The following is a 25,539-nucleotide window of genomic DNA, read 5'->3' on the forward strand; positions in this document are numbered from 1 at the left end:
TCTGAAGCGTGATCATCGAACAATCAAGCGTTTCATTCAAAATAGTCAACAGGGTCGCAAGAAGCGTGTGGAAAAACCAAGGCGCAAAATAACTGCCCACGAACTGAGAAAAGTCAAGCGTGCAGCTGCCAAGATGCCACTTGCCACCAGTTTGGCCATATTTCAGAGCTGCAACATCACTGGAGTGCCCAATAGCACAAGGTGTGCAATACTCAGAGACATGGCCAAGGTAAGAAAGGCTGAAAGACGACCACCACTGAACAAGACACACAAGCTGAAACGTCAAGACTGGGCCAAGAAATATCTCAAGACTGATTTTTCTAAGGTTTTATGGACTGATGAAATGAGAGTGAGTCTTGATGGGCCAGATGGATGGGCCCGTGGCTGGATTGGTAAAGGGCAGAGAGCTCCAGTCCGACTCAGACGCCAGCAAGGTGGAGGTGGAGTACTGGTTTGGGCTGGTATCATCAAAGATGAGCTTGTGGGGCCTTTTCGGGTTGAGGATGGAGTCAAGCTCAACTCCCAGTCCTACTGCCAGTTTCTGGAAGACACCTTCTTCAAGCAGTGGTACAGGAAGAAGTCTGCATCCTTCAAGAAAAACATGATTTTCATGCAGGACAATGCTCCATCACACGCGTCCAAGTACTCCACAGCGTGGCTGGCAAGAAAGGGTATAAAAGAAGAAAATCTAATGACATGGCCTCCTTGTTCACCTGATCTGAACCCCATTGAGAACCTGTGGTCCATCATCAAATGTGAGATTTACAAGGAGGGAAAACAGTACACCTCTCTGAACAGTGTCTGGGAGGCTGTGGTTGCTGCTGCACGCAATGTTGATGGTGAACAGATCAAAACACTGACAGAATCCATGGATGGCAGGCTTTTGAGTGTCCTTGCAAAGAAAGGTGGCTATATTGGTCACTGATTTGTTTTTGTTTTGTTTTTGAATGTCAGAAATGTATATTTGTGAATGTTGAGATGTTATATTGGTTTCACTGGTAAAAATAAATAATTGAAATGGGTATATATTTGTTTTTTGTTAAGTTGCCTAATAATTATGCACAGTAATAGTCACCTGCACACACAGATATCCCCCTAAAATAGCTAAAACTAAAAACAAACTAAAAACTACTTCCAAAAATATTCAGCTTTGATATTAATGAGTTTTTTGGGTTCATTGAGAACACGGTTGTTGTTCAATAATAAAATGAATCCTCAAAAATACAACTTGCCTAATAATTCTGCACTCCCTGTATGGAATGAAATATGGCATGTAGGGCTATATAGTAAGTGCTTTACAGGGACTAGGCCCCATTATAGAGACAGGTTCCGTATGAGGTCGCTGCTGTCGGGGCGGGTGCTCTGTGTTGGTGAGGCAGGTCAATGAGGATAGCCCCTAAATCACCTATATAGGGAGGGCTTTAGATCAGGGCACAATAGTAATGTGTCCATACCACCATACCCACAGAAGCACTGGTCACCAGTGTCCTATTGTTATACCAGGGCACTGACGCCACCCACTGTTTGCTGGTCGTGTGTCTACAGGACGGGGTAATATCCACCCATAATTATCCTACCGCGGCCCCAGATGGTGGCAATTTATTTGTATATATGTATGTATGTTTTTGTTTCGTCCCACTGCAACCACCTATGCTTTTAGTGATATATTAGTAAAAGTTATATTTTATTATGCCTAGTCCACAAGTGGAATTAAGGACACGTATCTGAATGTAGTTCTGATTCTCAAGTATATTAGAACAAAGATTTAGAAGAAGAACATGGAGGAATGGAGGGGAGGGGAAGGCAGGTCAGAGGGAGGGGTGATAGTGAGCCGAGTTACAAGACTACTTCCAACCTTAGACTACATAGAGGTCATTGTGTCGTAGTGGGACACCATTGACTATCATAACAAAAAATGTCACTCGACATTGCTGCAACACATGTTGCAGTGTAGTTGTACCCTTTTGTTGCGCCTCAATGAGTGTGATACACAGAGTATGGGTATGATCACACGGCTAATACCTGCCCCTGATTTAGCAGTGGAAAAAGGGCATTTTCCACTGCTGAAGTCATGTTCAGAACTCCATCAACAGTTTCCGACTCACTTCAATGTAAAAAAAAAAAAAAAAAAAAATCAACCATGTGCACACCTTGCACAAATGGTAGAGTTTTTCTCAGTAGCTGATTTAAAAAAATGCTTGAGAAGTGACAAGTTACTTCTTAGCAGCAGATTTGACATAGTGGACTTCATAGAAGTCAATAGGGAAGCAGTGAAACCTAAATACCAAACTGCCACAAAATTACAAATCTGGCACCAATAACGGCCTGTTTCCAGCTGCCAATTCTCCTACTGGTTTCTCTGCTGCGGATTTTAGCGATGTGAACATACCCTGAAGTTTGTTGCAGTTTTTGCATTTACACTGGCTGGCATGTAGGTTCATGTCCATTCGTATTCATTATGTTTTCACGTCCACAAACACTGCATGGATATACAGTATTTTTATGCTCATGAATACTCTGATGTTCTAGGTAGAAATCTATCCAACTTTATGCCTCAGCAATTTTCCAAGAAGAGCAATTAATATGGTTCTTTGTATTTAATGGTAGTTACCCACCTGAACTGCTATCTTTAGGATTTTTTTCTTCATTATGTTGATAATGTTCCCTCTTTACCATCTTTTCTTCTTTCCCCGTAACGTCAGCATTAAGATCAATCAGTTTTTCACCCTGGATGAAATTGTTCCAGTTTGTAAATCAAATATCGCAATGCCATGATCAGTGGTTCTTAACAACATTTAGTTTTTTTTTTACATTTTTTGTTTATATAATAGGAAATCATACAATTTTCTAATATACACATATTTAAAATTTGGCATAAAACTAGATTTTTGTACTTACCTTAAAAACTGTTTCTCTTCCGTTCATTGGGGGACACAGGCTTGACCATTGGATTATAGCTGTTGCCGCTAGGAGACGGACACTAAGCACACAAAGTGTAAGCTCCTCTCCTTCAGCTATACCCTTCCTACAGGGACTAAGCTAAATCAGTTAGTGCAAAAGCAGTAATAGAAGCAATACCAAAAAAAAAAAAATCACACTATGTACAAACCTAGAACCACACAGGCCCGAAAAGGCCCCTAAACAAAAGAATGGGTGGGAGCTATGTCCCCCAATGAACGGAAGAGAAACCGATTTTACGTTAAGTACAAAAATGTAGTTTTCTCATCCGTCTCATTGAGGGACACAGGCTTGACAATTGGGACGTTACAGAGCAGTCCCCAAGGGTGGGCATAACAAACAACCCTCCCGTCAATCAGAGAACCGCCGTCTGCAAAACTCTACGCCCCAGAGAAGCGTCAAAAGATGCAAAGGTGTGCACTCTATAAAAGTTGGAAAAATTATGCAAAGAGGACCAGGTAGCTGCCTTGCACACCTAAAGGGCCGAAGCCCCATGCTGCACCGCCCAAGAGGCCCCCACTGCCCGAGCCGAATGAGCAGTGACCCAGAAGGGTGGGACCCGGCCATTAATGCGGTACGCTTCCACAATGGCCAAACAAATCCATCGGGAAATGGAAGACTTCGACGCCACCAGTCCTCGTCTTGGGCCCTCTGGAATCACGAACAGGGAATCCGTCCGCCGGAAAGATACTGTCTGGGACAGATAGACTCGAATGGCTTGTACCAAATCCAGGGTATGGAGCAACCGCTCCCGAGGATGAGACGGTCCCGGACAAAATGAAGGGAGAATAATCTCCTCATTTAGATGGAATTCCGACACCACCTTCGGCAGGAAGGACTGCACAGGGCGAAGGACCACCTTATGCTGATGGAGGATCAGGAAAGGCGACCGACATGAAAGAGCTGCGAGTTCCAACACCCTACGGATGGACGTGATTGCCACCAAAAACGCCACCTTGTGAGACGGGAAGCGAAGCGACCCGTGCTGCAAGGGCTCAAATGGAGACGACTGGAGAGCGTTGAGCACTAGATTAAGATCCCAAGGATCCAACGGAGAACGGAAAGGGGGAGCAGCATGCGCCACACCCTGCAGAAAAGTCTGAACCGCCGAAAGTGAAGCCAAACTCCGCTGAAAAAGAATGAAGACAGCAGAAACTTGCCCTTTGAGGGAGCTGAGAACCAGCCCCAAATCCATGCCCGACTGCAGGAAAGCCAAGAGTCGCGGCAAAGAGAACCGAACGGGAGGCAGCTGATGCCGCTCGCACCAACTAAAGTAGGACTTCCAGGTCCGGTGGTAGATTCTGGAAGACAACGGCTTCCTGGCCCGAATATTGGTCTGCACCACCGCATCTGAAAAACCCAGAGACTTTAGTACGGCGGCATCAACAGCCATGCCGTTAAATGTAGCGTCCCTAAATTCAGGTGGAAGATTGGCCGCTGCGACAGAAGGACCTCCTGAAGAGAAAGATGCCAGGGTTCGTTGGCGAGAAGGGCGATTAGAGATGCGTGACACACCTGGCACGGCCAATCTGGGGCCACGAGAATGACGGGCAGTCTCTCGGACTTGATCTTTCGGAGGAGACGTGGAATGAGAGGAAGAGGCGGGAACACGTAAGGAAACGTGAACTGACTCCACGGAATCACCAGCGTGTCAGGGCCCTGGGATCCCTGGATCGTGCGACGAAGTCCTCGACCTTGTTGAACTGTGAGGCCATGAGATCCACATCCGGCTGACCCCACCTCTTGCAGATGTCCCGAAAGACCTGCGGGTGAAGAGCCCACTTGCTGGGATCAAGACGCGTTTCTCGCATGACCATACCCTTTGAACAGAGCGATTTTCCAACACTCCCCCCCAACCCCTGAGGCTTGCATCCGTTGTTAACACCTTCCAACAGAGAGGAAGGAACGAGCGGCCCGACATCAACATCGGAGAGACCAACCACCATCTAAGGGCCCGGCGAGCCTGGGCAGTGAGACGCATGGACCGATCCAGGGAGGCTGGGGAGCGATCCCAGCTGGACAGAATGGCTCGCTAAAGCGTTCGGGTATGGAATTGAGCAAAGGGAACTGCTTTGAAGGCAGAGACCATGTGACCCAGAGCCCGCATGCAGCGACGAATGGGAATCGGACCTGGCCGCAACAAGGGGAGAATCTAAAGACGGAGAGCTTCTCCGGAGGCAAGAACACCTTGGCCTGAAATGTGTCGAGTACCATTCCCAGATAAGTCAACCGCTGCGATGGATGAAAACAAGACTTCTGCCTGTTCATGATCCATCTGAAACGCTCCAGGGTGTCCAGAACAATGTTCAGGCTGTCTGCCATCACCCAGAATGACGGACCCTTCACCAGGAAGTCGTCTAAGTAAGGGATCGCTACGATCCCCCTGGCATGGAGCAGGGCCATGACTGCCGTCAGGACTTTCATCAAGGACCCTGGGAGCCGTGGCCAGGCCGAACTCGAGGGCTACAAACTGGAAGTGAAATAGACCCACTGCGAATCGGAGAAATCTCTGGTGACTGACACAGATAGGCACGTGAAGATAAGCATCCTTGATGTCTATTGAGAACAGGTACTCCCCCGGTTCCATAGATGCAATGACCAACCTCAGGGATTTCATCCGGAAGCTGCGGACGCGAAGGAAACGGTTGAGCGCCTTGAGTTCCAGAACGGGATGGACAGTTCCCTCTTTTTTGGGAACCACAAAGAGATTGGAGTAAAACCCCCGAAACAGGAACCGGAAGAATCACACCTTGCTGCAGCAGTGTGCGAATCGCCTGAAGAAAGGAATCTGCGGCTGAGGGAGAGGCCGGAGGAGACGACCGAATAAAAACGGGACGAAGGGGAGGACTTGAATTCCAGCTTGTAGCCCTCTGCAATGACCTCCCTCACCCTTGCATCCGAGACGTGAGCAAGCCAGACATGCAGAAACAAATTAAGCCGGCCGCCCACCCAAACAGAGGGCGCCCGGAGCCGCCTGTCATGCAGCGGAGCTCTTGGGTTAAAGGACTTGGAGCCCTGTTGACGGGAACGCCAAGAAGGGCGAGGCTTGAAGGAAGGTTTGCGCTTCTAATCCGTGGCCGACTTGTCAGAAGCCCTGTTGGGGCTGGAAAAACACAGAAAGGAGCGAAAAAAAGGCTTCCGCTTTTTTGTCCTATTATAGACCGCTCTGTTCTGTGGTAAATGCGGGCTCTTACCACCTGTAGCGTCCGAAATGATCTCATCCAGGCGCTTACCAAAAAGTCTGCTGCTAGTAAAGGGGAGGGCCGTCAGGGTCCGCTTTGAAGCATTATCTGCCGCCCAGCAGGAGATCCATAGGGTACGGCGAATAGCCACCAACAGGGCTGACGAACCAGCCATAAGCTTGGCTGCGTCCAAAGATGCTTCACAAATATACACACTGGCATGAGAGAGCTGCAGGGCCATATCTGCAAGTTCCTCCGAGGGGACTCCCGAGTTGAGACCCTGACGTAAATTACTTGCCCACTCTCCCATAGCCTTGTTCACCCATGTAGAGGCAAACACCGGCTGCAGCGCTGTACCCACTGCTTCAAAGGCAGATTTTGCAAATGCTTTTAACTTCTTATCTTTGATATCAGAAAAATCGGCAAGGTAGTATGTTTAGTTAAGCGAGAAACTGGTGGGTCCACTGTAGGCGAGGATGACCATTTCTTAGTCACATCCTCCGGAAAAGGCTAAAGGACATTTAATCGTTTTGGCAAGGTAAAAGGGAAATTCCACTCCTTGAAAAGAGAGGAATCAAACTCCTGGTGGTTGGGGAAACATTTGTGCGAGCGATGGGACCTTCTAAAGGAAAAACCCGAGCTGGAAGACAATGGTGTGGGATCCTCAACCTGCAATGTCTCGATCACCATGGAGGACAGTTTGGACGACTGACCCTCCGGCGAGACACCATCCTCATCTGACTCCCCCTTCTCAAAACATGCCTCTTCCACTGAGGATAGTGCAGGAACCATCGGGTCCGGAGCCGAGCCATTTGATGGTGGAGCAGCACACGCAAAGCAGGGGGAGTCTGACTGAGGGGATGGAAATTTTGCGCGGCACTACGCACAGGCAAAATGACGCACCGAAGGGACCACCTGCTTCAGGACCTGGGACCTGGGCTCAGACATAATGACAACCCTGGCGCTTAAATGAGGAAGAGGGGAAGGTTAGGCCCTGTAAAAAGGGACAAACAGCGCTTACCCAGCCTGTGTCCCTCCAAGCAGCAACACCAGCGTCCCACCAAGTGCTTTAAATCCCGGAAGTGGGCGGAGCCCACTCTCCCTCTGCTCAGCTGCTGGCGTGGGATTAGGGAGAACACAGGTCCCGCCCCCAAAATGATGCCGGCCCTCAGCGCCAGCCCTCCATCTCTGGCACCTCCCCGAACCAAGACGTCGGCCGGGGAAAAATAAGCCGCGAGGGGGCCTTGTAGTAGCAGGCCGCCCAGAAACCGGGGCCTCCATCAACCATGGCCCCAGCGGCTCCGGAACCGCGCCGAACAGGAAGCGGCGATGCTCTCAACAGAGGAGGATAACTCCACCCCGGGGTGCATCTCAGCGGCACAACGCAAATGACGCAGAGGAAGCAGCAGGAGGATGCGCTGTGGTGTGCAGCTGCAGAGTAGGCGCAGCCAATGTGCCACTGAGCCCTCATGCTAACTTGGGGAGGGGAGGACTTTGGGGCCAATTTCCTTTCCTCCTCTTTTTTTCTTCTTCTTTCTTTTATATACTCACCTGTCCGGCGTCTTCTGCCCCCCTGGCTCCAGCCGGATCATCACCTTCGTTGTGCAGCCCCTTGAGGAGGGACGCTACACCAGAACAGAGGGGACTTGCGGTGGACGGCTGTGGTGATCCAAACGCTGGCGGGAAATAGAGGCTTTGTAGGAACCTCTGGTCCTCCTTTGCTTCTGGAGAACGGGAAGGAGCAGGGGGCTTGTAGTGTCTGTAGTGATTTGTAAAATGGCTGCTTGTCTCTAAGTTTTGTCATGTTGTTAATAAAAATTACTGTAAAAAAAAACAATAAAAAAAAAACAAACAAACAGCACACACACAGATCTGCTTCTACACTTAGGGTCCATTCAGAAGTCTGTAGTGTTTTGCGGTCCGCATAGTGCGGACCGTAAAACCCTGACGCCGCACATCGCCGCCACTTAGTAAAGGATTCCTATTCTTGTCCGCAGCTGCGGACAAGAATAGGACATGCTCTATTTTTTTTTTTGCGGAGCCGCGAACCGGAAGTGTGCTGTCCGCATCTTTTTCGGCCTCATTGAAAATTAAAGGGTTCGCAGCCGGACCCATTCTACGGATGTCTGAATGGACCCTAACAGTGACAGACATGAGGTCCTGCTGCAGATAGTAATACTATATTTACTTTATACTGTATGTTCTGCTCCTCAATACACTACTATTCACCTGTTAGATACCTGGGCAGTTAACTGAAAGCCACGGCTCACATGACTGTACACATGCCATGTTTAGTCCTATCTAGCTCTCCTACGGATGCATTTTGCAGGACTAAAATGGACTGTACCATTTTTTTTTTGCGAGCAAATTTTAAATAGATGTAAATTAGAAAATAGTTTGATCTCTTACTGTTTAAAGACATAAATTTAATAATTAAAATCGGAATAGCTCTTCAACTGCCATCATGTTATACTGTGCTCTGGATATTAAAGGGGTTGGCCAATTTCTGGTTACTGTTGACCAATGTGTCTGTAAGATGATTATATGGCACTTACTAATATAGCCTTGGTTAAAATTCTGCTCCATGCGGGCACCGGCCGTGTGCACCCCGCATCACGGCTGCGGACCCATTCACTTGAATGGGTCCACAATCCGGAAGTTCTGGTGCAGAATGGAAGCACGGAACTTGTGGAGTTTCTCTCTGTACCACAAAAAAATAGAACATGATCTATTTTTTTGCGGTGAGGAAGGATCACAGACCCATTAAAGTTGAATGGGTCTAAATCTGCACAGATGTTGCCCGTGCGTTGAGGACTGCAAATTGCAGTCCCCAATGCACGGAATGGCCCACCAATGGCCGCAGGCATGAGCCCTTAGTGACAGAGGCATGGCCAGTAGCATGTGTATCCTTAAAACTGTGGTGCACAACTCCTAGAGTACTCTTACCGTGGACTGATAGAGATATTTGATAATAAAATGAGATTGTCAATGAAGAGAATATTTGGTAGGAGATTCATCTACCTGAGAATTCTGTGGGCAATTATGACTTTTCCCTGGATAGTCTTGGAAAGAGACGAGACTGGGACATCTCTCTGGTAGATTACTCTTATTGGATCTGTCTGTAGGGAAAGCAAACAGTGACTGAATACATTCTCTGTAAGTGCTAATTTGATGATGAGAGAATGTAGTGTTCTCTGCGTTACAATAAATCAGATTCTCTTCATACCGGGTAATGTGAAATGCTGGTGGTCCTGCACCATGACATCCTTGTACAGATCCTTGTGTTCTTCTAAATATTCCCACTCCTCCATGGAGAAATGGACAGTGACATCCTGACACCTTATAGGAACCTGAAGCACACATAAAGACACAGTCATCAATCATCCAGACACATTTGGGCGGATTTATCAATCCGCCCAAATGTGAAAAAAAAAGTAGCACATTTTGACAGACCATTTTTGTGCAAAAGTTTATGATTTACACCTCTCTCACCACTTTTGGAGAATGGGTGGGTAAATGGGCGTAGGTTTATGTTAGATTTATCAAGTGCAATTTCATTTTTAAAACAATTGCAAAAAAGAATGGAATCTTACTCCAGTATGAGGGCAGCCAAAAAAAACTAGAGAAACTTCTCCAGACTAAAGGTTGTTTTTTTTTTATCTGCCAAACTTATCGAACAAAGTGTGACATTTGATATATTTGGCATATAATATGGCAACGCAGGCTTAAGAAAAACGGATTTAAAAAATTCCCTTCATGATCACCCCCCCACCCCTTCCCCATCCCTTTTGTATAATGCAGGAGTCAGCAACCTCAAGCACTGCAACTGTGGTGAAACTACAACTTCCAGCATGCTCCATTCACATCTATATAGGTTCTTAGAAGAACCAATAAGGTGTGCATGCTGGGAGTCGTAGTTTCACCACAGCTGGAGTCCCTGGTAAAATATTTCAGCATTTCCAGCAGGTCTCACCTCTCTAGTCAGCAGCTCAATGATCCGGTTGGAGAGTTCTAGGATCTTCTGACCATTGTCCTCATTTATCGCTGAGTGGTAAGGCACCTCCATGATAGGTAACTTAAACAGAAAGAAGAACAGCGGCTCACCCTCTTGTTATTCTGGATATTGTGCTCTTGTCAATTGGACTCACCCCGTCAAAATACTCAATTAACTAAATGTATTTAAGACAGGCACTCTGCATCTGAAACCATTAGAATGTTCCTTATCAAACAATATAAATAAGGAACATTCTAATGTATCGCTTTACTATCTTGCCGCATTGAACAAACCAACAGACTTATTATATTTACAGCCTTACTAAGCGCAAGTAGCGCAGACTATTCATCTTTAAAGGATAACTGTAATTACCTTATAATAACAGCTTTCATTAATGTCTCATGTCCCTTTCCACTGCTCCATTAAAAGACCATTGCTAGGGCTCATCTGTTTCCCAACTTAATGTAAACAGAAGACAGAGGGGTGGTCCTTCACACTGCATGCCTGCATTAGGCTTCAGAGTGAGGAGGCGTGTCTTTCAGTAATCCAATCTGATTGGCTGGCAGGAAGCTGCTTGCAACAGCAAGTGTGTATGGGAAGTAAGGGAAGGCAGTTTTGGCCTCAGAGAACTGGCAGAGGAGCCATCTTGAAAAGATCATATTGTAGGATTCAAGACAGCCGTAGTTAAGGGGAAAACTCAAGGAAAATGGCGGTATGTGAAGAAACTAAAGATTGCTTTATTCATAATGCTGCTGCAGCAGTAGCATATGCTAAAATAGATTTTTTGATGAAAACATGACAGTTATCCTTTAAAAACAGAATCCCTGCACACTGCTTAAAAACAGAATCGTTGCCTGCTTATATTAACAAATAGAAAGAAGAAAAACTACTATCTATATCCTACCGTAGCAATATGCAAATGTGATATGTACCATGGGATGCAACTGTGGCTGTATGCGCAATAGATACCAATCACATACACATTAGACGGCTGTTGTATGAATTTCTGCTGTTCAAGAAATGATCAGTGGATCTACTGCCCATATAACCTACAGTGCGATATTGCAATTGAATACGGTATTTTTAATTTTCTTTTCTTTTTTCTCCATCTTCTATTTTTATGATTTTTTATATATTTTTTCTGAAGAGATTTTATGCAAATGTTTAATGAAATTGTGTTATAATAAATGTCTTTCTCATCCTTCTCATTGGGGGAGACAGACATTGACCATGGTTATAGCTGTTGCCGCTAGAACACTAAGCACACAAAGTGTAAGCTCCTCCCTCTTCAGCTATATCCCTTCCTGCAGGGACCAAGCTAATCAGTTTTTAGCTTAGTGTCTGTAGGAGGCAGACCTTCCTGCGTTGCAGGTCTGCTGATTTACTAAATTTGTCTCTCTTTTTTTCTAGCGGGAAGCTTCAGGCAGTCCGGGTAAAAACTGCCTGCACTCCCACCCAGGAGACGGGAGACCAGGGGGGTCACCCAAACCCCCTGTTCGTTCCCGCTCTCTAGAAGAAAAGGAGGACCAGAGCTTCCTGTAAAAACCTCTGTCTCCCGCCCGCAAGCGCATCACCACGGCCGCGCCAGCGAAAGTCCCCTCGGTTTCCAGTGTAGTGTCCCTTACCAAGGGGCCGCACACCAAAGGTGGTGATCCGGCTGGAGCCAGAGGGGCAGAAAACTTCGGACATGTGAGTAGGAGACTGCCCACAGTGCCCCCCCTCCAGTACCCTCTCCTCCCCCCATGTGATGGTCGCCCTGTATTATGGGGGGTAATGGGAGCCCGGTAAATGTTTAAATGGTACCTGGTGGAGCTACTCCTGCTGTGTGGCTGCACGAGCGGCGCTTCCTTGGTCCGGCGGGGTCCTCATCGCCGCTTCCACAGGGCCGCCGGGGCCATTGGTAATTGAGGCCCCGGCTGCATTTGGGGCCTACTACTGGCGGCGTCCTCCTGAACGCACCGGGGACCGGGGAGAGGAGAGGGGGCGGAGTTTCCTCCTGAGCGCGTCTGCTGGAGCAACCGGGGCCATTATTGTATTGGCTTCTGTACGGCCTACTCCTGAGGGGTTAATTGTGCGTATCATAGCCCCCTGTAAGAGATCAGGTGCTGCCAGGCAGCAGGGGCCAGACCCCCCTCCCTCCCCAGTTTTAATCTCATTGGTGGCCAGTGCGGCCCCCCTCTCCCCCCCCCATCATTGGTGGCAGCGGGGAGTTCCGATCGGAGTCCCAGTTAATCGCTGGGGCTCCGATCGGTTACCATGGCAACCAGGATGCTACTGCAGTCCTGGCTGCCATGGTTACTTAGCAATTTTATAAGCATTATACTTACCTGCGCTGTCTGTGGCCGGCCGGGGGCTCCTCCTACTGGTAAGTGACAGGTCTGCGCTATAAGCAATGCGCCGCACAGACCTGTCACTTACCAGTAGGAGGAGCGACCGGCCGGTCACAGACATCGCAGGTAAGTATAATGCTTCTAAAATTGCTAAGTAACCATGGCAGCCAGGGCTGCAGTAGCGTCCTGGTTGCCATGGTAACCGATCGGAGCCCCAGCGATTAAACTGGGACTCCGATCGGAACTCTCCGCTGCCACCAGTGATGGGGGGTGTGATTTTAATTAGGGGGAGGGGAGAGGGGAGGCCGCACTGGCCACCAATGAATTTAATACTGGGGAGGGAGGGAGGTGGGCCGCACTGGCCACCAATGAATTTAATACTGGGGAGGGAGGGGGGGGCGCACTGGCCACCAATGAATTTAATACTGGGGAGGGAGGGGGGGCCGCACTGGCCACCAATGAATTTAATACTGGGGAGGGAGGGGGGCCGCACTGGCCACTAATGAATTTAATACTGGGGAGGGAGGGGGGTCTGGCCCCTGTTGCCTGGCAGCACCCAATCAGGGGGCTGAAATCCGCACAATTAACCCCTCAGGTGCGGCACCTGAGGGGTTAATTGTGCGGATCACAGGCCCCTGTAAGAGATCGGGTGCTGCCAGGCAGCAGGGGGCAGTTATGTACACAGTTCTTAGTATATTCTAACTATGGGAACGCCTCTGTGTTAGAATATACTGTCGGATCTGAGTTTTCACGATCTAACTCAAATCCGATGGTATATTCTAACATAGAGGCGTTCCCATAGTGATGGGGACTCTTCAAGTTAAAATATACCATCGGATCGGAGTCCTGACTTTATATTTAAAGTCAATGGGGGACGGATCCGTTTGCAATTGCACCATTTTGTGTCAACGTCAAACGGATCCGTCCCCATTGACTTGCATTGTAAGTCAGGACGGATCCGTTTGGCTCCGCACGGCCAGGCAGACACCAAAACGCTGCAAGCTGCGTTTTGGTGTCCGCCTCCAGAGCGGAATGAAGGCGGAACGGAGCCAAACTGATGCATTCTGAACGGATCCTTATCCATTCAGAATGCATTGGGGATGAACGGATCAGTTCGGGGCCGCTTGTGAGAGCCCTCAAACGGATCTCACAAGCGGAACCCCAAACGCAAGTGTGAAAGTAGCCTTATAAGGTGGCTTTTTTGGTTGCAATTACTTCTATCCGTAGAGTGTCGGAACTCGCGGCTCTGTCATATCGGTCACCCTTCCTGATCCTCCATCAGGATAAGGAGGTCCTTCGCTCTGTGCAGTCCTTATTGCTGAAAGGTGGTGTCGACATTCCATCTAAATGAGATTATTCTTACTTCATTTTGTCCGGACCCGTCTCATCCTCGAGAACTGTCGCTCCATACTCTGGATCTGGTACGTGCAGTGCATATCTATCTGTCCCAGACAGCATCTTTCAGGCAGACGGATTCCCCGTTCCTGATTCCAGAGGGGCCGAGACGAGGGCTGGCAGCGTCAAAGACTTCCATTTCCAGATGGATTTGTTTGGCTATTGTGGAAGCGTACCGCGTTAAGGAACGGGCCCCGCCCTTACGGGTGACTTCTCATTCGGCTCGGGCAGTGGGAGCCTCTTGGGCGATGCATCACAGGGCTTTAGCCCTTCAGGTGTGCAAGGCGGCAACCCGGTCATCTTTGCATACTTTTTCCAAGTTTTACAGAGTGCACACCTTTGCATCTTCTGACGTTTCTTTGGGGCGTAGAGTTTTGCAGACAGCGGTTCTCCGATTGGCAGGGGGGTTGTAGTTAAGCCCACCCCCAGGGACTGCTCTGGAACGTCCCATGGTCAAGGCCTGTGTCCCCCAATGAGACGGATGAGAAAACTAGATTTTTGTACTTACCGTAAAATCGGTTTCTCTTCCGTTCATTGGGGGACACAGCTCTCATCCAGTTTCTTGTTTATGGGCCTTTTCGGGCCTGTGTGGTTCTGGGTTTGCACATAATGTGATTTTCCTATGTCTGGCTTTTCCTACTGCTTTTGCACTAAACTGATTAGCTTGGTCCCTGCAGGAAGGATATAGCTGAAGAGAGAGGAGCTTACTTTTTGTGTGCTAAGTGTCCGCCTCCTAGCGCCAACAGCTATACCCATGGTCAAGGCCTGTGTCCCGCAATGAACGGAAGAGAAACTGATTTTACGGCGAGTACAAAAATCTAGTTATATAAAGAGATACCCTCATTGGTCGGTTTCAAATGCAGAGCTTTTGTTCCAGCTATATATAGCTAATTGCCATATTGGAAGTGGCGAGTCAACTTGACAGAGCACCATTGCCAAACTGACAAGAGTGTGAACCGTTGTTGTATTTACTCAAGCATCCTATATGTACTTTAACCATTGATTTTTTTTAATTGTGTTTATGAACTGGTTTTATTATGAATGTAGTTGTGAAATATTATTCATTCAGGATATATTCTCTCTGAGTGGTTTCAGATGCAGAGTGCCTGTCTTAGGTACATTCACTCCAGGATAGGACCCTGGTTTCTGCTCCATGTTTCTGACACACAGGAACAGTTTCTAGGAGTGGGACACTCACCAAATGTCATCTTCACTACTGTGTAATCCTGAGGACACAGACTGAGAAATATCACTATATACATTAGCAGACTGTCTAGGGAAACCATTTTTCATGTAGCTGGTTTATTAACATCTGACAATTCCCACAATCCCTCACCTCTCCGGTCATGACTTGACCGTGCGTGATAGTAATAGGGACAACTGAAGTCAGATTATGTAATCCCTCACCTCTCCGGTCAGCTGGTAGATGATTTCCAGAGTGAGGTTTAATATACTCCTGATCATCTCCTTTCTGTCCTTGTCTACCCTTGATGGTTTGTTGAGGTAGACAGCCATCATCTTGATGCAGAAACTGTGAGGAGACATCAACAGGTAATACCTTGTACTGAAGGAGCAGCAAAACAGGAAAATGATTTCATGATTTTTTAGCCAGATGCATATTGAAACATTTAAGTGCTTTTTGGCACTTTCTGAAGCTTATCTACACCTACAATTTCAAAGCAGCAATGAGCACAAATAATATTTGTTATAGGTCAGTAAACAGTTTTTCTTCTGTATTCAAATTAGGGGACTCCTGAATTCTATGGATCTATACCATGCCCAGCAAATTGCGGAACGCACATGGGCCGGTATCTGTGTTTTGCAGATCCGCAAAACACAACTTTCGTGTCAATGTAGCCTTACACTGACATAATGCTGTGCGATGCAGTCTCTGAGAGCATCAGCGTTCAGAACCGGAACTCACACTTTCACACGTAGCGAGTTTCTCTCATTGAACTCGCTCGTGTGTGTCTTGCCTTAGTCTTGTGTCTGATCAGCCAGCAGGAGTCCAAGCCCTGCATTCCCGCATTTAAACTACGTCGGTCAACCCCTTTAAGCTATATGACAGCATGTTCAGCACTGTATGTGGCCTCCTTCACCTCTGTAGAATAATGGGGGCTTATTTTTTTGAGGGACAAGTTGTATGTTTTAATGGCATCATTGTATTGACCACATTTTCCACTGGAAAACAGGAAAAAAATATTTTTGGGGTGCAACTGAAAAAACAATTCCAATTCCAGAGGGTTGTAGTCAATGGAGTATATTCAGACCATGGTCTTGTTACCAGTGGGGTACCACGGGGATCTGTTCTGGGACCAATATTGTTTAATATCTTTATCAGCGAAATTTCAGAAGGCCTCGATGGTAAGGTGTGTCTTTTTGCTGATGACACAAAGATTTGTAACAGGGTTGATGTTCCTGGAGGAATACACCAAATGGAAAAGGACTTAGGAAAACTAGAGGAATGGTCAAAAATCTGGCAACTAAAATTTAATGTTGATAAGTGCAAGATAATGCACCTGGGGCGTAAAAACCCAAGAGCAGAATATACAATCAGTGATACAGTCCTAACCTCAGTATCTGAGGAAGGGGATTTAGGGGTCATTATTTCAGAAGACTTAAAGGTAGGCAGACAATGTCATAGAGCAGCAGGAAATGCCAGCAGAATGCTTGGATGTATAGGGAGAGGTATAAGCAGTAGAAAGAGTGAAGTGCTTATGCCGCTCTACAGAGCACTAGTGAGACCTCATTTGGAGTATTGTGCTCAGTACTGGAGACCATATCTCCAGAAGGATATTGATACTTTGGAGAGAGTTCAGAGAAGAGCTACTAAACTGGTACATGAATTGCAGGATAAAACTTACCAGGAAAAGTTAAAGGACCTTAACATGTATAGCTTGGAAGAAAGAAGAGACAGAGGGGATATGATAGAAACTTTGAAATACATAAAGGGAATCAAAACGGTGAAAGAGGAGAGAATATTTAAAAGAAGAAAAACTGCTACAAGAGGACATAGTTTTAAATTAGAGGGTCAAAGGTTTAAAAGTAATATCAGGAAGTATTACTTTACTGAGAGAGTAGTGGATGCATGGAATAGCCTTCCTGCAGAAGTGGTAGCTGCAAATACAGTGAAGGAGTTTAAGCATGCATGGGATAGGCATAAGGCCATCCTTCATATAAGATAAGGGCCAGCGGCTATCCATAGTATTTAGTATATTGGGCAGACTAGATGGGCCAAATGGTTCTTATCTGCCGACACATTCTATGTTTCTATGTGGTTTTTGGGGGGTTTTGTTTTTAGAGTGTTAACTGTGTCCTAAGGATAACATGATGATCTTCCTCTACGGTCAGTATAATTACACCTATAGCAAATTTACTTTAAAAAACAAAAACCTTAAAAAAAAAAAAAATTCTTTGCATCAAGGTATTCAGACACCCATAACCATATATTATTACCATATTTTTCAGACTATAAGATGCACTTAGGATTTGGAGGAGGAAAATAAGAAAAACATTTTCCATCAGACCCCCATTCTTCATCAGACCTCAAAATCAGACCCCCAAGCTCCATCAGCCTCAGATCAGACTCCCCAACCTCCATCAGCCTCAGATCAACCCACCCATCAGACTCCCCAACCTCAGACCAGATCAGCCTCAGATCAGACCCCACTATCCTTAGATCGGACCCCCACCACATGTTAAAAAATATATAAAATAAATTTACCTCACTTGCTCCGGACGGCACTGCCACGCTGCAGATCCAGGACTCACCGCTCCCCACAATGCACTCCTTCTTTCGCTCCGTGCTGCACTGTGACCTGACATCACACAACGTGGTCAGGACAGAGTGCAGAGCAGGGGCCCAGAAAAAGACCAGGGAGGGCGAGCACAGCCAGTACAGCACTGCCTCCTGCATGCTAATGACCCCTTCCTTAATGGAAAGGGTCATTGGCATTCAGTCTACTTTTTGGGGAAAAAATGTGCCTTATAGTCTGAAAAGCTGTCTACAGAGATGTGAGCACTTGTTTTTTGAGGATCGAGCTGTAGATTTTATTGGTACCATTTTGGTACCATATGACCATTTGGTACCAGATGACTTTTGGATCACTGGGGGACAAGGTAATGAAAAAATGGAAAATTGTGCACTTTTATATTATTTTTTTTCCATTACGGTATTTATCGTGCAGGAAAATTATTTGTATACATTGGACATTTCTGAACCTGGTGATACCAATTACTTTTTTATAGTTTATTTTATATTTAAAATTACTATAATTTTTAGTCCCCTTGAATATCTGATCCTCTGATCGCTTGTACCATAGACTGCAATAAAATATTAAGCAGCATATGTGATTTTTACTGGTTGTCTGTCAAGCCCTGCCGCAGACATGGCTCAACAAGCAGCCTACTATGACAAACCTGGGAGCCTTCATAAGGCCCTGGGCTGTCATAGCAACCAATCAGAACCCTGCAATTCTGCCATGGGGCTCTGCTTGGAGGACAGAGGGAGCCCCCCTCCATCTCTCTAACTGCTCAGATGCTGCAGTTAATATTGACCGCAGCATTTGAGAAGTTAATTGACCAGGATCTGAGTTATCTCCAGTCCCAGGCTGTGTGTCAATTTTATTACAAAGACGGCAGCCCTCATCAATGGAGTGGATGCTCCATACTTCCCCTACACACAAATGCCGTATATGTGCGGTATTTTGCCTTAAGTGGTTTATTTATGGGAGTCTTCAGCGCATGTGTAAACTGGTTGTCCAAATCTGGAGGACATGAAATATATGCAGCCTGTTTTATAGCCATGAATATTCAACAGAATTACAAGCACCAGTTGTTCCCTATATATAAGGGGGCAGATGAGGCATCCTGTATACATTGGCCTTCAAGTTTCAATGTTAGTTCATTCTGGGACGACCATTGTAAACTGAAAACATTGTAATTTGAGACCAGTGGCATAACTAGAACTGACTGGGAGCCACAGCAAATTTTTGAACTGGCCCCCCTTCCCCCAGCAACCCTCCTTCCTGTGCAACCCTCACTCCCGCCACTAGTCAAGATCACATTCTCAGACAAGGTCCGGCAGTCGCTCCATCCATTTCCTACATGTATATAATGTCATTGTATAATACTGTTGTGGGGGCTCTGACAATAAAAATCTTTTAGTCCTCTTTCTCGGCAGGCCCCTTCTGAGTTTGGGCCCTGTAGCAGTTAAAGTTATGAAGAAAGGCTGGAAGTTATAAATCAGTGCATAGGAAATCCCAGGAGCTTCTTCAGGGTTGTGTACAGAACACAGTGTACCAGAAAATAAAACGGAGCCGGCCTCACCTGGTGTCCAAAGAAGCAGCTCATCCCGAAACAGGTAAGGACGGGTTCATATCTGACCAGGAGTGGACTGGCCGTAGACCCTACAGGGAAATTTCCCAGTGGACCAATGCCTAGGAGGGCCACCCAAGCCATCCTCACGGCCGCAAACCAGGCTCATAATTATCTGATTCTCTGTTACGCACCTGGCCAAAAGCTGCAGGTTCCCTCCTGAAGTCAACTGTATCGACATCCTATGGACAGCAATACAGTTGAATACTGTGGCGCAGGTGGCAGCATTTTGTGCTGTACTATGGTATTTAGTTCAGCAGGGGAGGTATATTGTTCTGCACTATGATATTTCTGGTCTCTGCCTTCATATGATGGCCCTGCCTAATTACAGCATACAACTATATGTATTTTGTGGTCCGCAATAAGCAGATACGCAAAATACGGACGACATCCATGTTGCATCTCTTTTTTTATGAACCGCATTTTGCGGCCAAGAATAGGACACGTGCTATCTTTTGCGGAAGGGACATATGGATGCTGAAAGGAGACATCCCTGTGCTTTTCACATCCATATGTCCTTCTCGCAAAAGATACAACATATTCTATATTTGGACGCAAAATGCGGTTCATGGACCCATTTCCAGTCAATGATCTGAAGAAAAAAAAAAAGGAAGCAACACGGACGTCACGCAGACATCTCCGATGTCGCTGTCATTTTATCACTGACCCAGAGGAAGTGAAAAACTACTGATGTGTGAACAAACATATTAAAACCAATGGGTAGGTGTGCTGTCCCTAAAAATGTGAAAAGCGCATATCAGTGAAAAACGCAAATGTGAACAAGGCCTTACGCAGGTGTCTTACCAGTGAAATGCCCATACATAGTTCTGCATCTTCTAGCCAATGACATTCCCCGCAGATCGCCATTGTATAGACTCTCCTGTTAGGAAGGCTCAGGAAATATTATTGTTTGCTGAAAACATATCGGATTAGTGGAGAGATCCTTTCTCTATAGAAGTGTCCCCTATACACATGACCCCACTAGGACATAGTCACCGAGGAGTTATCAGAACAATCCCAACTTACGCGCACTGATCACTTACTGAGCGATAAGGACCCTGGATAACGTCCCTGTGGGCTATAGGACCTTTGATGATGTCATGACCATGTGATCAGTCACGTGTGTGGGAGGAGCCAGGCTCCAGGCTGTGCTGCTGGAGGAGTTTCCTTTTGGTTGTGGCTAATGCCTGTGTAGTGATGTAACATTGGTATTACTATGCTTTGTTATTCTGTATGACGAAAAGTGAAACATTTCAATAAAAAAGATGGAAACATAATTCCCCCTTTAGTGAGTTGACATTTTGCCCCCTAGTGGTTAGATATTGAATTTGAAGGGGATTTAGCCTGCCCTATATTTCTAAACTACATCCCCTTCTGTAGGTTGACCTGGCAAATCCAATGTGACTTGGAGTAATGTGATTAAAGGGAACCTGTCAGCTACAAGATGCACCATAAACCACAAGCATTACCTTATAGATGTTGTCATCATGTGTTTGTCTATGTCCAAGATGGCTGAACAAGGACTTTTATTCCCCTGCAGGCCGTATGTAAATGAAGTCAAGCTCGTCGCGCCCCCTTCCCTCCCACCTGAAATGAAATCATACGGTGGAGGGGGGAATTTATCATGAGGGGAATATTTGTAGTCAGTTATCCTTGAGTCTGCGTTGGAGTACTTTATGCCACATTTTGTCTAGAAAAGCTACTCCAGTTTTCCTACTCCCCCTACTAGAGTAAGATTGCGACTTTTTCTGGAGTTAGGCTGGTTTCACACGGGCGTTGCGGGAAAAGGTGCGGGTGCGTTGCAGGAACATGCACGATTTTTCTGTGCGAGTGCAAAACATTGTAATGCGTTTCTGCACTCGCGTGAGAAAAATTGCGCATGTTTGGTACTTCTGTAGATTGTATTATTTTCCCTTATAACATGGTTATAAGGGAAAATAATAGCATTCTGAATACAGAATGCATAGTAAAATAGCGCTGGAGGGGTTAAAAAAAAAATAAAAAATTAAACTCACCTTAGTCCACTTGATCGCGCTGCCGGCATCTCTTCTGTCTCCTTATTTTCTGATTGCAGGAAAAGCACCTGTGGTGACGTTACTCCGGTCATCACATGGTCCATCACATGATCCATCACCATCATAAAAGATCATGTGATGACCGGAGTGACGTCACCACAGGTCCTGTTCCTGCACACAGCTAAGATGAAGACAGAAGAGAAGCCGGGCTGCGCGATCAAGCGGATTAAGGTGAGTTAAATAATTTTTTAGATTTTTTTTAACCCCTCCAGCGCTATTTTACTATGCATTCTGTATTCAGAATGCTATTATTTTCCCTTATAACTATGTTATAAGTGAAAATAATAATGATCGGGTCCGCATCCCGATCGTCTCCTAGCAACCGTGCGTGAAAATCGCACCGCATCCGCACTTGCCTGCGGATGCTTGCGATTTTCACGCAGCCCCATTCACTTCTATGGGGCCTGCGTTGCGTGAAAAACGCACAATATAGAGCATGCTGTGATTTTCACGCAACGCACAAGTGATGCGTGAAAATCACCGCTCGTGTGCACAGCCCCATAGAAATGAATGGGTCAGGATTCAGTGCGGGTGCAATGCGTTCACCTTACGCATCGCATCCGCGCGGAATACTCGCCCGTGTGAAAGAGGCCTTAAACGGATTCCAAACTGGAGTGAGTGGTGTAAAATTGCAATACCTTGAAAATTATTTGCGTGAGTGCAAACAGTCCCAAAAACTATTTTGCGACTTTTTAAAGCCAAAATTCTGGAGTTGGAGGTGTGATAGATCAAGGCCTTTGTTTCTATTTAAAAAAAATATATAAATGTGACTGAAAACAAATAAACATCTTGAAGATAAATAATATCAGTATTGTACATGTCAACATAATATCCAGTTAAAATAACAACTAAAGTATAAAATAAAGTTATAGGCACCATTTTCCCCCACACTCAAATTAGTATTGTATGTATAGTCCATGAGACAACAAAGCCAAACACCTCACTAGTCAGAAATCAGAGGTGTGCCATGTAATAAATACGTTCGCTTTTTTCTTTTGTAATGTACATGTTGGACAGAAGAATTTGTTTTTCTTAATTTCAAACATTTGTCATCCTTTTTTAAGCCAACACAAGTTATACGATACCAAGTCTTACAAGAGTTACACTCTACCATGGTTTCTTTCGGCTTGTGGATCTTACAATGGTGGTTGATTAATTTAATATGAGGAAACATTAAATGTTGTCTGATCTGGTTTTGTTGAAAATTTATGAAATTAAAATTTAAGTCATTTGCCAATGCGACAACATTGCCCCACAATCATTGTTCACATGCTGTTTTTGGCAACATACCAAATTAACATCAAGAACAGAGTTTTCTTGAGTAAATAGCGGAGCATATAAATCCACAATTTGTGTTTTAAGACTCTTTTGGATTTTTGAGGGTTTCATAGAGGCATACGTAGTCAGTTGGTTCCGTGTAGGGCTGCAGTAAACGATTATTTTAGAAATCAAGTATTCTATCGATTATTTTTTACGTTAATTGAGTATTCTAATAAGAAAACATGAATTAATAGACTGTTTTCCTTTATAAAAACTCATCAGACCCCCTGCCATCAGTCCCCAACACCCTTCGTTCCCCCCTGTGCGATCAGCCCAAGTGCATCAGTTCCACCCAGTGCCATCAGCTCCGTTCCCGCAGTTCCTTCAGCTCTTCCTCACAATAGTGCCATCTGCTGCCCCCTCAGTGCCTACCAGCTGACACCCCAGTGCCACCAGCTTGCCCCCCCAGTGCCACCAGCTTGCACCCCCAACTGCCCCCCAGTGCCACCAGCTTGCCGCCCAGTGCCAACTGCCACCAGCTTGCCGCCCAGTGCCACCAGCTTGCCCACAGGTGCCACCAGCTTGCGCCCCCAACTGCCCTACAGTGCCACCAGCTTGCGCCACCAACTGCCTCCCAGTGCCACCATCTCCCCCTGCTAGCCATGTCCCCAGCGACAGTACTTACCTTTCCTGTAAGGGCGCCGCTTCACAGCTCCTCTATTTTCTTCTCCGCGAGCTGCACTGAAGTCCTGACATCACACAGCATTGGGTCATAGTGCGCACTTACGTGCACTATGACCTGAAGAAAGTGCAGTGCGCGGGCCAGCGGGCGATCACAGAGCGGTAAGTAAACGCAAGCGTTTCACTCCCGCTCCATGGTCACATGACACAAACGAATCCTCGAGGCACATACAGGGGTTGAGCGAAGTGCCGGCGCATGCGCACTTCGCTGTAAGAAGCCAAATGGAGAAGTCCGCACGGGCGCATCAGGCAGAGCCCTGTGCGCAAGCGCGAGATCTTACAGCAGAAGGAGGGGGGAGGGAGGGAGAGCTAGAGGCGGCACAGAGGATTAGGAGGCAGTGCAGAAGTCCAGAAAGGCGGCGCTGGGCACGAACAGCGGTGGGTGCGGCTGGCACCTTGCACCCATTAACATCCCCTTGGGCACCTTATTTGTTTGACTGACAGGTTAGTAATAGCTGTTTTTTAGCTAAATAAGCCCACAGATGACATTTATAAGCCCACATTAGGAATCGTGAAGACGCCCTGAACATCAGCATATGTTTAGGTGACAGGGGTCAAACCTGGTGACAGAATCCCTTTAAAAAAATTAAACATATCAGGAATTGTCACGTCCGAAAATATTTTTAACGGAACAAACAATAAAAACATGCGATTCACAATTTTTTTGTCACCTTGTCCCCCCCCCAAAAAAAATAAATAAAAATGATCAAAAAGTTGTAAGTACAAGTTTTGCAGGGCTTGGTGGATTCTTTGTGGCTTTTTTTTTTTACTGTTGCATGAACATCTACGGGAAATATTAAACGTAGGACAAACAGGCCTTTTTTTGCAGTGGCGTTTTTTTCTAATTGCTGAGCCCTTAAGTCTACCATTTTTTCCTCATTGCCTGGTATTTTTCTCTCATAGACCTTTTTATTCTGCTTCAAAAAACGCATGTGCAATGTGTGGTGCCAATTTTTAATGGCTTTGTTGTATATATTTTTTTTAATTAATGCTTTATTCAGATACAGCTCTCCACAGAAAGTGACATCACAGGGGGACCCTATTATCAGCTCCTAAGCAGCCAGAGTGAAGAGCTTCTTCCTTCAAGCTCCTGCAAACAGTGGCAGACAGGGACATGCCACCCCTGCCAGTATATCAAGAAAAGAATTTACAGACGTTTGAGGACCGTTACAAAAAGGACAGACCATAAATGTAATTGCTCATTTACGGTAACACACTGCTTGTGGGGAGGGTATATTGCTTTGGCCACCACAACATTTCTATAATAGACCGGCCATCAGTTTGAGGATCTGTACCCCACAGCCTGGGAACCACAGTACATATTGTGAGAGACATTTTGTACCCCTTTGGCCGATTTGGGAAGTTGTTTAGATTTAACAGAGGGAGAGGCTCAGAGTCAGCCATCTTGCAGCCTGCTGTCCCATTGTATGTACTCTGGAGAAAAAATGTACTTACTACTACCAGTGACTTTGTTTATTAACTGCCAAAACTACCTCACTAAAGTGCCTTGGATATGCTACCCCTAAATATGGCCTGGTCATTGTCTTGCACCTCAGTCACCCGGCCAAGGCCTTCTGCCTAACACCCCATCACTACACACATTTAACCACCTCAGCCCCCCCTAGCTTAAACACCCTTAATGACCAGGCCACTTTTTACACTTCTGACCTACCCTACTTTCACGGTTTATTGCTCGGTCATGCAACTTACCACCCAAATGAATTTTACCTCCTTTTCTTCTCACTAATAGAGCTTTCATTTGGTGGTATTTCATTGCTGCTGACATTTTTACTTTTTTTTGTTATTAATCGAAAATTAACGATTTTTTTTGCAAAAAAATGAAATTTTTCACTTTCAGTTGTAAAATTTTGCAAAAAAAAACGAGATCTATATATAAATTTTTCTCTAAATTTATTGTTCTACATGTCTTTGATAAAAAAAAAATGTTTGGGTAAAAAAAAAAAATGGTTTGGGTAAAAGTTATAGCGTTTACAAACTATGGTACAAAAATGTGAATTTCTGCTTTTTGAAGCAGCTCTGACTTTCTGAGCACCTGTCATGTTTCCTGAGGTTCTACAATGGCCAGACAGTACAAACACCCCACAAATGACCCCATTTCGGAAAGTAGACACTCTAAGGTATTTGCTGATGGGCATAGTGAGTTCATAGAACTTTTTATTTTTTGTCACAAGTTAGCGGAAAATGATGATTTTTATTTATTTATTTCT

General features: G+C 45.9%; 1 protein-coding gene across 2 annotated transcripts in view; it reads right to left on the minus strand.

Annotated features, from left to right (window-relative positions):
- Window positions 1-17,715, minus strand: part of LOC121005375 (oocyte zinc finger protein XlCOF6-like) — a 916,661-nt gene extending 898,946 nt beyond the window's left edge. For both annotated transcript variants that reach the window (XM_040438071.1, XM_040438064.1), the window contains exons 1-3: window positions 17,584-17,715; window positions 15,267-15,390; window positions 10,114-10,215 (exon numbers count right to left, since the gene is read on the minus strand). In XM_040438071.1, coding sequence (XP_040294005.1) covers window positions 10,114-10,215; window positions 15,267-15,390; window positions 17,584-17,684 — 327 coding nt within the window. In that variant the 5' untranslated portion in view covers window positions 17,685-17,715. The remainder of the gene's footprint in view (window positions 1-10,113; window positions 10,216-15,266; window positions 15,391-17,583) is intronic.
- Window positions 17,716-25,539: the final 7,824 nt, after the last annotated feature.

The sequence above is a fragment of the Bufo bufo genome, chromosome 6 (genome assembly GCF_905171765.1).
Source record: "Bufo bufo chromosome 6, aBufBuf1.1, whole genome shotgun sequence".
Taxonomy (NCBI): Eukaryota; Metazoa; Chordata; class Amphibia; order Anura; family Bufonidae; genus Bufo; species Bufo bufo.